At 43.9% G+C, this 15,309-nt stretch overlaps 3 protein-coding genes across 3 annotated transcripts; 1 reads left to right on the top strand and 2 right to left on the bottom strand.

Annotated features, from left to right (window-relative positions):
• Nucleotides 1–746: 746 nt before the first annotated feature.
• nuak2 (NUAK family, SNF1-like kinase, 2) lies at nucleotides 747–8,550 on the top strand. The gene is made up of 6 exons (XM_084463917.1): nucleotides 747–1,332; nucleotides 3,526–3,646; nucleotides 3,988–4,139; nucleotides 5,265–5,330; nucleotides 5,611–5,863; nucleotides 6,005–8,550. The coding sequence occupies exons 1-6, from the start codon at nucleotides 1,102–1,104 to the stop codon at nucleotides 7,054–7,056; spliced, it is 1,875 nt and encodes a 624-aa protein (XP_084320043.1). The 5' UTR covers nucleotides 747–1,101; the 3' UTR covers nucleotides 7,057–8,550.
• Nucleotides 8,551–9,025: 475 nt separating this feature from the next.
• Nucleotides 9,026–11,225, bottom strand: ccnd3 (cyclin D3; the record flags this gene model as incomplete). Its single annotated transcript, XM_084464472.1, has 5 exons — nucleotides 9,026–9,145; nucleotides 9,522–9,664; nucleotides 10,378–10,540; nucleotides 10,692–10,907; nucleotides 10,989–11,225. 5 exons carry the CDS (start codon nucleotides 11,223–11,225, stop codon nucleotides 9,026–9,028), a joined length of 879 nt encoding a protein of 292 aa, XP_084320598.1.
• Nucleotides 11,226–11,778: 553 nt separating this feature from the next.
• On the bottom strand, nucleotides 11,779–15,149 carry bysl (bystin-like). The gene is made up of 7 exons (XM_084464881.1): nucleotides 14,779–15,149; nucleotides 14,364–14,520; nucleotides 14,000–14,138; nucleotides 13,692–13,825; nucleotides 13,427–13,587; nucleotides 12,428–12,530; nucleotides 11,779–12,278 (listed from the first exon to the last, which is right to left on the bottom strand). Exons 1-7 carry the CDS (start codon nucleotides 15,032–15,034, stop codon nucleotides 11,924–11,926), a joined length of 1,305 nt encoding a protein of 434 aa, XP_084321007.1. The 5' UTR covers nucleotides 15,035–15,149; the 3' UTR covers nucleotides 11,779–11,923.
• Between the last annotated feature and the right edge of the window lie 160 nt (nucleotides 15,150–15,309).

Raw genomic sequence — 15,309 nt, 5'->3', positions numbered from 1 at the left:
TTTGGTAATAAATTGCAGGTTGTATTTGTAGTAGCTGCACCAAAACGCAAAAACCCCGTAAGGAGCTTTTAGTCGCACTAATAATGACTCAAATTAGTTTACAATTGAAATACCTTTTCAAAAGCTGTTTAAAATGTTGTAGGCAACCAATTCTTAATTTAACCAATACAAAAGCATAATTTGGCCTACATAGAAGGCCACTGCTCCGCTATTAAGATGATTGAATATGCTTTCGGGCATTCTCCAAGAGGTTAATACTTCCATAAATTCTCATGGATGCGAACTAGGCCCACTTGTTGAACAAGACACGTTCAATCAGCTGAACGACTCAGTGCTGACCTCTAGCGGTGTTCAGACGTTATCAATTTAACTTCAGACACAGGTGCATAGATCAGTAAAAAATAAAATACAAAAGTTCAGTACAAGGCCAAACACTATACAAATATATAGATCATGGTATTGCACAAGTCCCCCCGAATAACACACCAGATTTAATAATTGTTTTATTTTGATATAAAATCCAATTAACGTTTAAAAGATGACACCCTAGCACCTTCCCCCCTCCCCTCATAGCTCCAACAAAACGGATCTGCTAATATAAAAGATAGAAACAAAACGTTGGAACTGTATGTAGTTGTTGTTACACCTTTGTCCCGCCCTCCTCACCAACAGCTCCCTCTCCCCTGAGTGGTGCAGCAGCACGCCCGTCCGTTCGTTGCCACAGCTGCTCTCAAACCCAGGGAGCGCACAGTCGTGCCCGGACAGGCTCATTCAAAGTCCACCCACCGCTCCGCAAACATCAAACCAACTGGTTGGCTGGCCCTCCAAGGCGGAACACAGCGACATCCTCGTCTTAACTTCTTCCAAACAGCACGTTAGCGTTCGGCTTCACCGCGACAGATGGTTGGCCGTTTTACTATCTACTATCTAACTATCGTCCGCACGTCCATCCAAATCGCGTCGGTCTCCTCCGTGGCATTCTGGAAAATGTGACACGGATCCGAACACCTTTTTATGGAAAAACAGGACGACTCTTGCGTGGTCACACTGAACAGAAAAGGCATGCATTGATGACAGAGCGAATTAGAGTGTTGTTTTAAAATGGAAAGTTGTAAACGTGGCGAGAGTTCAGGCGTCAAACCAGCTTGGGAGGTCTCCCCGGCGGAGAACGCGACGTTTGGTCAACCCGTGTCCCAGGTGACCCTGAAGAGACAAGCCGTGAAGAGGCACCACCACAAACACAACCTCAAACACCGCTACGAGTTTCTGGAGACTCTAGGCAAAGGAACCTATGGGAAGGTGAAGAAAGCCAAGGAGAGATCTGGTAGAATGGTAAGTCCTATTTCTAGGTACAATTGATCTTTTCATCCCAGCTGTATAGCCGTGAGTTTATAAACCTTATCTTTAACCTACCTGTGTTAAGGTTCCAGCTGCTATTTTTAGAGGAGACCTTTCAGACAAAGGTTAGGTCAATAAAGAGTCACGTATGTGACTTTAATATCTCCCAGAAATTAGTTGTGTTATGTTGTACTCTTTTAGCGTATCCGTTAATGTTTTGTTGAATTGTATTGCGACACACATTTAAAAAGCCTTTATTTGCCCATGGGTTCAACGGTTGCGAGTGTGTGGAGGGTCCTCTTGTTTGTAGTAGGTCTAACCTCATTGGTTTCACTTATACACACACGCACACGCACACAGGCACAAACACAAACAGCAAAGGTTTCGTTTTTGTTGTCGTTTAGTTTGAGCTATCCAAGTAAAACATTGTTTTGCTGCACACAATGTTAGGCTGGCCATCACAATGGCATTTGCTAAATGTTCAAGTCTAAATGGAGTGCAATAGTAGACAACAGCCATCACACAGTATCTCCCAACACATTGTTTTGAGTGAAAAAAAAAAAAGTAACCCATCTTTTCAATTCACTATATTTTTGTAAAGATATAAATAAATTATGAAGGGTATTCTAACCACAACATATGCTTTCAAATGGTCCTACTTATCAGTGTAAACTTTCAGTTAGACCATGACTTGAGCCGCACAGTGGCCCTCATTGGCATGTGGAAGGTTGTCTCGACTTGAGCTTTTTAACGATTACAAGATAACGTTTGATGTTTATGGTTGAGAAGGCGGTTATCAAGGAAGGGAAATTTTGGAATTCCCCTGCAGCTATGACCAAGATTAAAGCAAATGATAAATTCTGGGCTGTACCAGCAGAGACCGGCTGTGTCTGTATAATGTGAGAGACATGCTTTGCATAACCTCTTTAATGTCAGAGCAGTGGTTGTGCTCAACAGATGTGAATCTGTACTCAATTCGCCGTTCTTTTGTGTTCTTGAAAGGAGTTCAACTTACTCATGTATAGAGGTGTAGAATAACCATGTACAGATTTCAATATCTTTCCCAAATTGTTCAGTGTTTTTTTTTAGCAGACTAGCAGCAGATTAACACACTAGCATGACCAACACCACAGTCACACACAGCTTCAGTGTAGACTGTCTGAGGCCCAGGAAAACAAATACAGGAAACCTTGCAATTTCCCCAAATCAAAGAGGTGTGTGTGTGTGTGTGTGTGTGTGTGTGTGTGTGTGTGTGTGTGTGTGTGTGTGTGTGTGTGTGTGTGTGTGTGTGTGTGAGAGATACTTCGCTGCCTGTATGAGCAGCCATTCCAGACGATGATTCATAGACGGTTGCGTGTTGAGGCTGATCTGTGGTGACAGCTTAGTCAGTAGGCTACTCATTTTTTTGTGTCTGTACTCTCCCGGTAGTGTGGCTGTGTTATGTGTGTGTCTGGGTATGTATTGGAGTGGGGGGTCCTGGACAAGGGGAAACTGGGATACCCCACTGAGACCGCCATCTGCTAGCTGGCGACACCTCTTAACCTGGGGGGCCGCATGGTGACGCACTCGCTGGCCGAAAAGAATCCCAGGCATCTCCCGCTCGGACAATGAGGAAGCGTAACATAATAGGCCCGCATTGACGCAGTGTCTCGTAGAATGCTCATTCAGGTCACGGGTGTACGTACAAAGTGTGCTTTTGGAAGAACCCGAGCACGTCGAAGGCCCAACAAATTGGCTGTGTTGATTGAATTACAGTTGATACTTTAGAGTCGCAGCAACCAATCACAGATCTCCCTGTCCGAACCCTGCTGTTGGGGACGATAGTACAGGGTGTTTAGTTCTATTGTCCGTCTCACACTGCAACCAGTAGAGGATCATAAAACTGTGTTAAATATTTTTGGAGAGAAGGTTATGAATCATATATTTGAGTTATATAATCATTGTTTACTAGATGGCTTGGCAGAAGAAAAAACCTTAACCTTTGGAGGTTCGGTGTTTGTGTGTGTGTGCATGTTTTTAATTAAATATTAAGCAATGTGTGCGATGGCAAAATTACCAATAAACTTCTGAAAAGGTCGTAAAACGCTAATGCCTAATGTGACTTTCAATTTCGCTTCAACCCAGCCTGGCTTGTTGGTGCAATGAGCTTTTATCACAGATCGTTTTTTTATCTTTCCCTTTATTAAGGTGGCCATAAAGTCCATTCGGAAGGAGAAGATCAAGGATGAGCAGGACCTGGTTCACATTCGTAGAGAAATTGAAATCATGTCCTCTCTCAGTCATCCACACATCATCACCATCTATGAAGGTACATAATCCCACCATGGCTGTGCTTTCTTTTACTGAACGTTTTATATTGTTTGAGATGTGTCTGGATGCGGTGCTTGGTCACACAGGGCTTTGCATGGGAAGATTCACGCTTGGTTATGTCCTCTGTGGTCCTGTAGCAGAGTATAGTGTGGAAGCACAGGCTTTACAGCTTCCCACAAGCCTCTCCTGTACAGGAGCCTCCTTTTTAATTAGCATACCGTGTTCTCTGTGGGGAGATTGAGTTTCCATGGAGTGCTGCTTTGCATGGATCATGTAAATGGTTCTGGAGTAATAAAGCACTCCTCACACACCTGCTTATGCATGTCTCTCTTTTAACAGTGTTTGAAAACAAAGACAAAATAGTCATTGTGATGGAATACGCGAGTCGGGGGGACCTGTACGACTACATCTGCGAGACCCAGAAGATCTCTGAGCGCGAGGCCAGACACTTCTTCAGGCAGATCGTCTCGGCCGTGCATTACTGTCATCAGGTATTATAACGTTGTGTCAAATAACCCCAAAGCAAGGAAAGAAGTCTAGACTTCTTCCCTTGGTGTGTGTGTGTGTGTGTGTGTGTGTGTGTGTGTGTGTGTGTGTGTGTGTGTGTGTGTGTGTGTGTGTGTGTGTGTGTGTGTGTGTGTGTGGCTGATGCTCCACAGCGGATAGGAACGTACGGGGGGGGGGTTCAGCAGTGCTCACCACCAGAGTTGCATAATAGACATTATTCACTGTCAGCCAGTCATTGTGAAAAGGGTTGTTGCCGTGTGAGACTGATGCCCTGGTGGAATGAACAGTTGGTCTATGGACAACGGCGGGGCGTAGGGCCAATGGATCCAGCGCGCACACGCACACACACGCATGGTTTCACACTCTAATGAGGGTGCCAGTGAACAGGCAGCCGCGAGTGCGTGCGTGCACACACACGCACGCACGCACGCACGCACGCACGCACGCACGCACGCACGCACACACACACACACACACACACACACACACACACACACACACACACACACACACACACACACACACACACACACACACACACACACACACACACACACACACACACACACACACACACTCTCTCACTCTCACTCTCACGCATGCTAATCACTGGTCCCCTAGTGTTCAAAACTGTGAGCATGTAATGGAAAGTCTAAAGTACAGCTTGTTATATCTGCTCAGCATAACCCTGGGAGGCCATAAATGCAGTCTGGCGTCTGATCATTAAATGACTCCAGTTTCGATTCATAACTGCCAACTGTCACCGGCTTCTTTTTTATAGAGACTAACAAACCAACATCCTTGTTAGCAGGAGTTTAGATAACCACATATAAACTTTACCCTGTCTGACCCAATTGCCTTTGTCTGCACGAACACTATAACAACGTCCATAAATGTGTATATATATATAAAAAAAAAGATTGATACAAGTTCATGGGAGTATATAGCTTACCAACAATTTCAAAACTAGTATTTTAAAATGGATGCTTTCACACTACTTTTTGTCCTTGGGACATCAGCATGGCACACTGGTGGTTTGTGCACTGATGATTAATGTCTAAACCTTCACAAAAGATGAGGGAAATAACCTTTAATTTTCTCCTTTTCAGAATGGGATTGTTCATAGGGACCTGAAACTGGAGAATATTTTACTGGATGGCAACGGTAATATTAAGGTATGTACCAGGACAACGTGTCCTTAAAGCAGGAGGGAGGGAGAGAGAGAGAGAGAGAGAGAGAGAGAGAGAGAGAGAGAGAGAGAGAGAGAGAGAGAGAGAGAGAGAGAGAGAGAGAGAGAGAGAGAGAGAGAGAGAGAGAGAGAGAGAGAGAGAGAGAGAGAGAGAGAGAGAGAGAGAGAGAGAGAGAGAGAGAGAGAGAGAGAGAGAGAGAGAGAGAGAGAGAGAGAGAGAGAGAGAGGACGGACTGACTCACGCTGACCTTAATGCTCAATTGCAGATTGCAGACTTTGGTCTGTCGAATCTTTACCACGGAGATGAGTATCTCCAAACATTCTGCGGCAGCCCTCTGTACGCCTCCCCGGAGATCGTCAACGGGCGTCCGTACCGAGGGCCCGAGGTGGACACGTGGTCCCTGGGGGTGCTGCTCTACACCCTGGTCCACGGCGCCATGCCCTTCGACGGGAACAACCACACGACTCTGGTCCAGCAGATCAGCACCGGAAACTACCGCAAACCAACTCGCCCCTCGGGTTAGTGTTCCCCTCTCCCTGTGGGAGACTCGGCCTTACCTTTTTTTTAGTAGTTATTTCGTTTTATTTAGCTGAATTAACTCAAAGCAGTGGCATGCTAGGACAATGCTTACGCATTTTCTTCCTCTTGTCTCCTTCCAGACGCGTGCGGGCTCATCCGCTGGATGCTGATGGTGAACCCTGAGCGCAGGGCCACGGTGGAGGAGATAGCGGGCCACTGGTGGCTCAACTGGGGATACCCACAGCCTTTACTGGCAGAGTTCAAGAGGACGGGGCAGGCCCCGTCGCAAGACTCTAATTCAGCCCAGCACCCCACCGGGCTGTCTAGCATTGCTGGCTGGTTCCGGCGAACATCGAGGCCCTTGCTGGAGACGGGCTCCAAAATGCGCTGTCTACTCCGGCCGCAGAACGCGGAGGGCCATATAGTGCGGCAGCGCTCCCTGCGTCGGTCACAGAAGGAGAACAACGTCTCCCACTCTGGGGCGGAGGGGGCTGTGGACCCCAGGCCCTCTAAAGGCATCCTTAAGAGACGCCCCAATCTGAAACAGAAACTGACCGGGGAAGTCCCCACCGTGGTGGAGGCGGCGAAGCCTCAGAACGTCTTTGCCGCGTCGATACCGGAGAACGCCCCCTCTTCGCCTGCGTTGCAGCCCCGCAAAGGTATCCTGAAGAAGCCCACAGAGCAGGAGTCGGGGTACTGCTCCACGTCCCCGGAAAGCGGCCCCTCTGTCCAGCCGCCGCAGACCCTGGAGCTCCCCGCGGCGCCGGCCTCTCGTAAAGGCATCCTGAAGCGCGACGGAAAGTTCTCCTCCAACAGGCTGCAGGAGTTTGGGTCTCTGGACCAGCTGGCGGTGTCTCTGCCACGCGCCGGCCACCAGAGGTCCCGGCCCAGCTCGGCCATCAGCGAGGACAGCATTCTCTCTTCGGAGTCGTTTGATCAGCTGGACCTCCCCGAGCGCATGGGCGCGTCGGGGCCCGGCGATGACCCGCCCCGGGGCAGCATGAGGGCGTGCGTGTCGGCCGACAACCTGCTGGACATCCAGCAGAGCGAGAGCCTCGGCGACGGCCTGCGGAGGCCGTGGAAGTGCTACCAGGCGGGGGTGGCCGACAGCGCCTTCAGTATCACAGACTGTGAGAATGTAACAGAGGCTTACAAGCAGGCTGTGGTGGGTAGAGGCGTCGGGGCCAGCTGAAGAGACCGATGGGTAACGATCACTGGATAGTAGAAGTCTTCTAGGAATACATGTAGAAGGTACATTTGACAGCGGTTTGTTGGTGGTAGTGTCTGTTTCATGCATTTTGGTAAATGTAAAAAAGGTATTCTGTTGGCACACAGGGGGGGGGGGGGGGGGTGGGGGGCGGGAGATTTGAATGTGACTGCAAATGGAATGCACATTTTTGATAGGGGAGACTACATTTGGTTAAGATAAGTTTTTACTAGGCTTACGCTCAAGAAATACCAATAATATCTTATTAAAGTGGCTCAATTGGTAATGTGTATGAAAATGCTGAAACTTGATGTCCTACATTAAGTTGCAGAAATACGGGGCACATCACGTGCCTATAATTGCCAAATGGTTAGTTTAGGATTTCTTTCACCTGATGCTGGGTTATGCTGAGTCTTAATTTAATCTAAAACAAAACTTGAATAGTGTAGTTACTTAATTTATTTAACCCCTCTAATGTGGGTTAGGTTATTGGAAAATATATACCTGATTCCAAAGAGAAACCAAAATATTTCAAATGACTTAAAATGCCAAGGACAAATACATTTTTTTTTCTTCTTCCTTCTTGACAAAGAAGGAAGTTCATGTTCAATAGAACGAGGTAATGACTTGAATAACATTTATTATGCACTGACTCACGACAAGTGAAACTTGTTTAACCTGGTTTGGTTCCTGGTCGTGGCGTAATGGGGCATAGGTTCTAATGATGCCTTTGCAGGTAGCCGTTCCAAATGGGGATTAGTGAAAGTATCCATAATACGTCATAAACAACATCATGACCTTGACCTGCCAGTTCATGTCTAGTGCCTTGTTAAAATTGAGCTTTTCAATTGAACACTAGCAATGCAGAGATGTGATTATTTGATGTCGTATGCTTGCCAGATTTACTGTGTGCTTGAGTGTGAAGATGTGATGTCTTTTTAGATGTGTACTATTTTTCAGTGCATGTATGTTGCCTCAGAAACTCAATATACCGGTAAAAGCACTTTATTAGATCGTAAACAATCAGGAGAACCCTACTTAATCTATCAGACCTGAATTACAAATGCATTTGCTGTAACTCTAATAAACTGCACAAGTCAAGCTACTGAAACTGAACCGTGTTGCTCATTCAGTTATTGAAATGTTGGAAGTGGCTTTCTATTTTAATAAACTGCATTTTTAATCTACTGCTCAACTGGACTTTAAGGTTGTCTTTGAAGTGAACGAGGAAATATTACTCTAAACTTTACTCAGGGGTAGGAGATCATTGGAGTTATTCAGACTTTTTTGTATATAGAAATGCACTAGATGCATATTTTTATCAAGCAATGCCATTTGTGTCACACAATGCACCAATGTTTCCAAAAAATGACATGAATATTTAAATTGTATTGTCAAAACTTTTGCTGAGGTTCTTGCGGATATTGTTTCTCAATTGTATGAAATTGAATGCAAAAATAAAGCATTATGTGAAATATGCTACATTTCCTTTGGTGTCTGAGATATTCTGGATATTCTTTTCAGAAATAGGTTAAAACATGTTATTGAGATACAGACACATTTTAATATGCAACAATACAATTACAATTGAATACATTTGATATCGCATCGGACCAAGTGCAGTATTTTAAAAAGTATTTTACAACGATGTAAAGATATACAAATCACTAGAACCATTTTTCAAGTGCTGCATTAAATAGTATGCAGTTAATAGATTTATTCTGAATAAATATTAGAACAGCATAGCAATAAACGTTATAACACCTATTTCATTAAATAACATTGCACGTTAGGATTATGCTGTAAAAAGGGCCTTCAGCCAACAGAGCCATTTAGTTTTAATCCATTGTGTTTGATCATTTTGAAGCTTAACTCTTGTCTTGCCCATGGCCATAAAGGGCCTTCAGACAAGCAGCCTGTCTAAGCCACAGGTGTTAGCAGAACATCCTGAATGTCAGTGGGGGTGGAGCTGGCTGGGGGACGCTAAGCCGGGGGCCGCCCTGGCCTGGGAGCTCAGGGGCAGGCTGAGCACCACCATGCTCCCCAGAGTATGGTAGCAGTTGTGAATGGAGTCCTGTTTGAGGGGAAGATTTAATCAAATGCATGATTCAGAAAGAGAAGAGTCTTTTTGTAAGCATTATGTGTGTCAACAGAGAAGCACAGGCCTGCTATTCCAGTAACAGTGCAGCTGGTGTTATGGGAAGGAGCTAAACCAACAGGTATAAATGTCAACACAGAGACGTTTTGCTGCCCATCGAAACTCAGTCAATAAAGGACACTTAGTGAGACACCAAGCTTAGCCCTCACTTGATATCTTATTATCCACTTGATACTGCAAATACTCCAAAATATGCCCAACAAGGCTGGCGACACATCAACAAGTCACAAAGATAAGGCCAGGGCATTGTCCTGTTTGTAATAAAACACAGGCAGTTAAAAATGACCCTCACCAGATCAATGACCAAAAGTTCTGCCAAGTGCTGCAAAAGTGAATCACAGGAGAAACTGTCATGGAGGAGTTGCAGTCTTTGCGTGGCAATCCCCACACAGGCACATGCAATGGTGGAGGGATGGAACAACACAAACTGGTTCTCTGAAAATAACAAAAAATAAAACATTTATTCTTATTCAAAGGGTAAAGGATGCTGTGTCTTATTCATGGACATCTATAATGGACGTTGTTAGTGTCTGGCTTAAAAAGACTCAACGTGACTTGATTTGTGAGAGCTTTATATTACTAATAGGAGTGTAAGGCACGATGTTACCAAGTAAGAAGAATGTCACCATTGTTGTCACACCCAGAAAAACAAAAAACAAGAGCTTAACAGCAGGCGTTGCCTCGACATCCTACACGCTGGCCTGATAGCTCCAGGCACAAGAGTTGAGACCAAACGTAAATCAGTCTGGCCCTTCCCACACCTTTTTGAATGGGAGACACGGTGATGGGTTAAAATATCCTTTCCTGTCTGGAGTCTGAATGAGACCCAAATGCCTGAAAGGCTGTGACTTAATGCATTGGGGGAGAAAAACTCAATTGAGTCTCATGGGAAATCAGCCAGCTGAACATGGTCTTTTCAAAGCACACAATACAGGATTACACAAACTCAGTTCCCGGTATCCTGAAGGAACTGCTGACACATCAGGACCAAAAGTTATGGCTGCTTTGAGCACTTTGTTCACAACGCTAAGAGAGGTTTATTCACAACAAATAGGCCAACTTAAAAGTGTGTTCTGTTACCTTTATTACTAATTCGTTTATTTTTTCTAAGGGTCAGTTGACTTTATAATATGTCTGTGGTGGCTCACCAACTGCTGCCAGGGCAATATAGGAGTGAAGATGGCGGAGCACGGGCTGAAGGTTGAGGGAAGCAGCAAAGGGGAGTGCTCGCAGGATTGGTTCCAGGAAATCACAGGGTAGCACAGGCGCCAGGCACCACCCTAGCCCCGAGACCACGGTGACCTCCCACTGCTGCAACAGAAACACATTCACCCGAAGGGGCCAATTAGTTTAGTATCTATTTAATTCCGATTTTATTTATTTGTGATCCATTCCCTTTATGCCATCGTTTGATAAACAATTGTACTCTACAAGTGTTCTTGATTATGTACATAATCTTTACCAGGATTTCTGAGAGTGATATTGAGTTGTCTGTGTAGAGGCAAAGCTTGCTTGCACTGAGTGGAACAGTCTCCCGGAGTTTGGAGGCCAAGAACATGCAAACGGACCCCAAGAGTTGCAAATGGGCCTTTTCCGTGGGAATATGGCACAAATAAATGTCCAGGTAACTGATGGCCAGTGGAAAGACCTCTTCCTCGCACTTCTGTTCCTCGCAAACCTGTCGGGACAGCAGAGGGTACGATTGGTTGAGCACAGGCTGTACACTTGTCCACAGACTCATCATGGATTAACAACGTACCTGCAGCATCCACACTGCCAGCACTCGTCTCATGTAGGGCTGGATCTGTTTCTGTACAGTGCTGCAGTAGGGGGTGGGTCGGTAGGTCTTCTCCAGGCCCACCAGGTTGTGCAGGGTACGCCGGGCCGTCAGCGTGGGGTCACTGGCGGCCCGGGGGACAATGAAGTCTCCATTTTCTGTGGTACTGCTACTGAATGAGTCATGGAGTTTGTCCTCCTCTTTACAAACCAAATCCATTTGACCCACAGAAAGCCAAACAGTTTTGTCTATTCAGTCCGCTATTCAAAACGCTCATAAATACAAATTATATAGCTTTATATATAAATATGGAGCATTACCAGTAAGCTATATGACCGTTAGCTCACGCCTGGCACGTTTACGGCGTGAAGGGAATCCAGTCCGAAAATTACTCTTCCTTCAGATTTTGAATGTTTAATCTCTGTCGTTTTAGGACTAGCTAACGAGTCAATATTATATTAGATATTGACTTATTCGCGGATGTTTTTGACCACGGCGGACTTTGACGAACTGTCCGAAAAGTTGGCAGGTCCTCATCCTGCTGGACTGGTCAGCTGATGACCCCGTTCATTCAAATATATATTAAATGAAACCAAATATAATCTTTTTTTTTTTTTTTACATGATTAATAAAATACCACCTTTATATAATAAACAGTTTACCACAAGAAGACAATGCTGTTATTGATCAAACACATCAAATTAGCTTTATGCTGTTTTCTTTGTAAAGTGTAAATGGAAAACCTAATCCTCATTTCTAACAATGTTAACACAGTAAAGATGGAAATAATATTTCAACTCTACATTTATACATTTTAATGTGGATACAGCAATGTGAGATCTACAAATGCGTTTGGTCACTGAACAACAGACCATTAATTTGTGGCATAATAATATTGTCCATGAGTCGATTCTCCTCTAATCCATAGCCATGGTCACAGGCATAGCCGTTTCAAGGTCTCTTGACTCCGAGTTCTGTAGCTCGCGGCGGATCTCTGCAGAGATGTGCGGGTGGGTTTGTACTTTGAGCAACTCCAGCACTGCCTCCTTCTGCTCAGACGCCAGGTCAGCTTTGTAGCGCTGGGCCATAGTGAGCAGACTCTGGTGCCAGAGCACGGGGAGTTCGCGCTTCTCACTGCGGAAGGACAGGAAGTGGGCAACCAGGGCATCCAGGACACGGAATGGCAGGGCGTACTTCTTGTCCAGCAAGAGACGCAGGAAGATACTGTTGGCACCGTTGTACTCCATCTCGGCTAGCTTTAGCATTGCGGCGCTGAAAGTAAACGTGGCATTTCCAGACATTAACATAAGAAAACAGAACATTACCATTGTTTGCTTTAAAATCATTACCCTTTTTCTGGTAAAGCAGTTTCACTCGTAACACAAACATGATATTTTATGCGGTGTTTAATCATAACATACCTAGAATGAAGCACAGGAATTGAGCATTTGGTCAGAATGCTGCCAACAATAATGGCCTCCCGCAGGGTACATGTTCCAGATTCACAAAGAGGAAGCAGGATACCTGAGAAAAGGAATCACATATTTGGTCGGAAGGATTAGTTTAGGCCTGGGCGATATGGCTGAAAGACATATCACGATATAACTTGATCATATTGATCGATATCGATAACTATTGATAATTTTAATTACCTAAAAATACTAGGAATTACCATGCTGGATTTAAACACTTCTGTTTAACACTTAATGACCTTCCACTGTTCTTCATTGATAAATACTCCAATGTCGATACAACAATGAACAACACTCAAATATTGTAAATAAGTATGGAACCGTGTTTGTGTAACAAATCCAGCTGCTATATTCTGTGGTCCAGTCTCTTATTGATATATATATATATTGAACATGTTTTATATTGATCAAAAGTCTATCACAATACGATAATTTATTGTTTTATTGCCCAGGCCTTGTTGAGCAGAATTGAAGAGTGACTATTGATGTGTTTGAGCTGATCTTGAATGTATTTAAAGTGCATTAGGTAACGATATGAATCCACCTTAATATTACATGCTGCACAAACTTAAGCCAGTAAAATTATCTGGAATCGATGATTCGTAATTAGTCAATTTCAACTTTGGGTTATGCAATAACTATACTAGTGTTCCCTAGGTACAGACTTTAAATTACACACTTTAGGAAAACACTGCCACCAAGTGGTGTTGTCTGACCTTAACAGGTGAACTTTTTTCCCCCCAATTTGTGTGTAACATAATTCCTTCTATCTAAATTTACAAAATTAAGTGTAAACTCTATATTTAGAAAATGTTGGAATGGCAAGCTATGGTCTATCTGGTTTGTTTTAACTATGCTATACACATTTTTAAAACACAATACAATTGGTAAACAAATAGAAAGTCTCTACAGTTTTTCCTCTACATTAAAGGCCATTGTTTCCCTTACCTTTGAACCATGCCCCTGGTTTGAAAAGGGCCTTCTTTAGTGCACAGTAAAGATGGAAGTTGAGTTTTTTGTACTCTGCAATATCATCCCGGATGCGGGGTAGCAACACCAAGTTGAAAAAGCGTTGAGCCATTTGCTCCTTTAGATTGGAGGAGAAGATTCTAAAGCAAAATACATGAAGTCAGGTTAAGCACGATGCATTCATCTTAAAATCCTTTGGATTTACTTTCTTGTAAAGCATGCGTAAATTAACATTTTCACCAACCTTGTTGCCTGGTACATGGCAGCTGCCGTCCAGGTCTCTGGTTCCGTCATATATAGAATCTGCTCCCAATTTGATAGTGAAGGGATAATTTTAAAAGCCTTTGGAAGCTTTCCACTGCGATATCTTGATAGAACCTAAAACAATGTAAAAATATGCCATGTTACCATTACAATAATGCTTTCAGGGTATTCTTGCACTGTAGTTTAAGTGGTACTTAATTAATGCATATCAAATGCTATGATCTTTTGCCTTCTTATCCACTGTGGTGATACAGATCTAGAATATGTACGCATTGACAAGGCTCTTACTTTGTTGACCCCTCTGTACACTTCCACTACCCTTGGATCAAGCTGAGGCATCGGCCGTCCAGATGCCTCCGACATCACTGTTCCCACCTCCGTCTGCTTCTCTGTAATCTTATCCATAATAATGTCCGCTAGGGTGCGTCTATAAGGAGAAAAACCGACACAGGGAGTGAGGCATACAAAATAGATACAGGTACCGTTTAAAATAATGTAACCGCCGGCCCAAAGAGCTGTGTAATGCTTGTCAAGCTTGTCTTTAACTACTTTTCCATTTCCTTGAATAAACATAATGGATACTGTTGTGAGCAAGCCAGATGAGTGGGGTCCAGTGCAGTTGTGTACTTTGAGTGTACTGTACCAGCATTACCTCATTGGAGGGTTCTTGTTCATGAACTTCTCCATGGCTTTCTCATCCTCTGTATCTACTGTAACTTCAGTTTCACCCCCAGCATCAGCATCCACATCACCAGCTTCTCCAAGAGCTGGCCACTCCTCATCAGAATCTGCATCCTGGGTGCTGGACCCTAAAAAAGGGAAATTCACATTACGTTAGCCTATATCATGACATTCCTCTTGGTTTATGAATACTGTCCTGGCCCTAAACTGTATAAAGTGTTGTTATAAGGACTCTATGTGTCAATCTTAACTAGTTCAAGGGAAGCCCAACCAAAATGTAAAAATACATATTCACAAACAATAAGTGTGATTGGAGGATATGTGCAGGCTCAAAACTTCAAATGATTTCAAATGCATATCTTACTAAAACTTATTAATAGACTTACCGAGAGTTGTGACTGGCGCTTTCTTTGTCTCGGGTGACAATCCATATTCTGTGTGCAGTTCTTCTTGCTGAATGCGAGCTTGTTCCAAGATTTTCCTTGATAAACGTTCATCCACATACTCGTCCTCATTTTCTACCTTATCCTCCTGACTTTTCACTCGCTCATGGACACGAGCAACGTCTCCTTGCATGATCTGATCTGCCAATGAAACTCCACCCTTTTTACTACCGCCTTTAAACTTCTTCACTTTAGGCATTTTGACAACTCTATCGGACTATATGATTTGAGAAATATTAACATACGCGTTCTAATGTAGTGCGTAATCTCACCAGTCTTTCAGTAAACACAGAATGGTGGTAATGGTTGCTCTGCACGTGTTGACGTTCATGTGTGGAGGGGGAAGTGACGTCATGCAGGGTCGCGCTACATTTCTTTAACGTTTGCTTTTCTATAAAACCATAGTCATTATTATCTTTTCTTTAATTTATTTATTAACATACACATACATTTACCTTTGTATACTTTAGTGTG

The sequence above is a fragment of the Micromesistius poutassou genome (assembly GCF_964030765.1).
Source record: "Micromesistius poutassou genome assembly, chromosome: 2".
NCBI lineage: Eukaryota > Metazoa > Chordata > Actinopteri > Gadiformes > Gadidae > Micromesistius > Micromesistius poutassou.
Note: the sequence above shows the minus strand (reverse complement) of the source record. Positions and strands in the feature narration are given on the sequence as shown.

What these genes read in the sequence shown, in the direction of transcription:
- nuak2 (XM_084463917.1), top strand. Translation starts at nt 1,102, where the DNA reads ATGGAAAGTTGTAAACGTGGCGAGAGTTCAGGCGTCAAACCAGCTTGG. An exon ending in AGGAGAGATCTGGTAGAATG is followed by an intron (nt 1,333 to 3,525) that starts GTAAGTCCTATT and finishes CCCTTTATTAAG; the next exon opens with GTGGCCATAAAGTCCATTCG. An exon ending in ATGGCAACGGTAATATTAAG is followed by an intron (nt 5,331 to 5,610) that starts GTATGTACCAGG and finishes GCTCAATTGCAG; the next exon opens with ATTGCAGACTTTGGTCTGTC.
- bysl (XM_084464881.1), bottom strand. Translation starts at nt 15,034, where the DNA reads ATGCCTAAAGTGAAGAAGTTTAAAGGCGGTAGTAAAAAGGGTGGAGTT. An exon ending in AGCGCCAGTCACAACTCTCG is followed by an intron (nt 14,521 to 14,778) that starts GTAAGTCTATTA and finishes TCCCTTTTTTAG; the next exon opens with GGTCCAGCACCCAGGATGCA. An exon ending in ATTCCTGTGCTTCATTCTAG is followed by an intron (nt 12,279 to 12,427) that starts GTATGTTATGAT and finishes GTTTACTTTCAG; the next exon opens with CGCCGCAATGCTAAAGCTAG.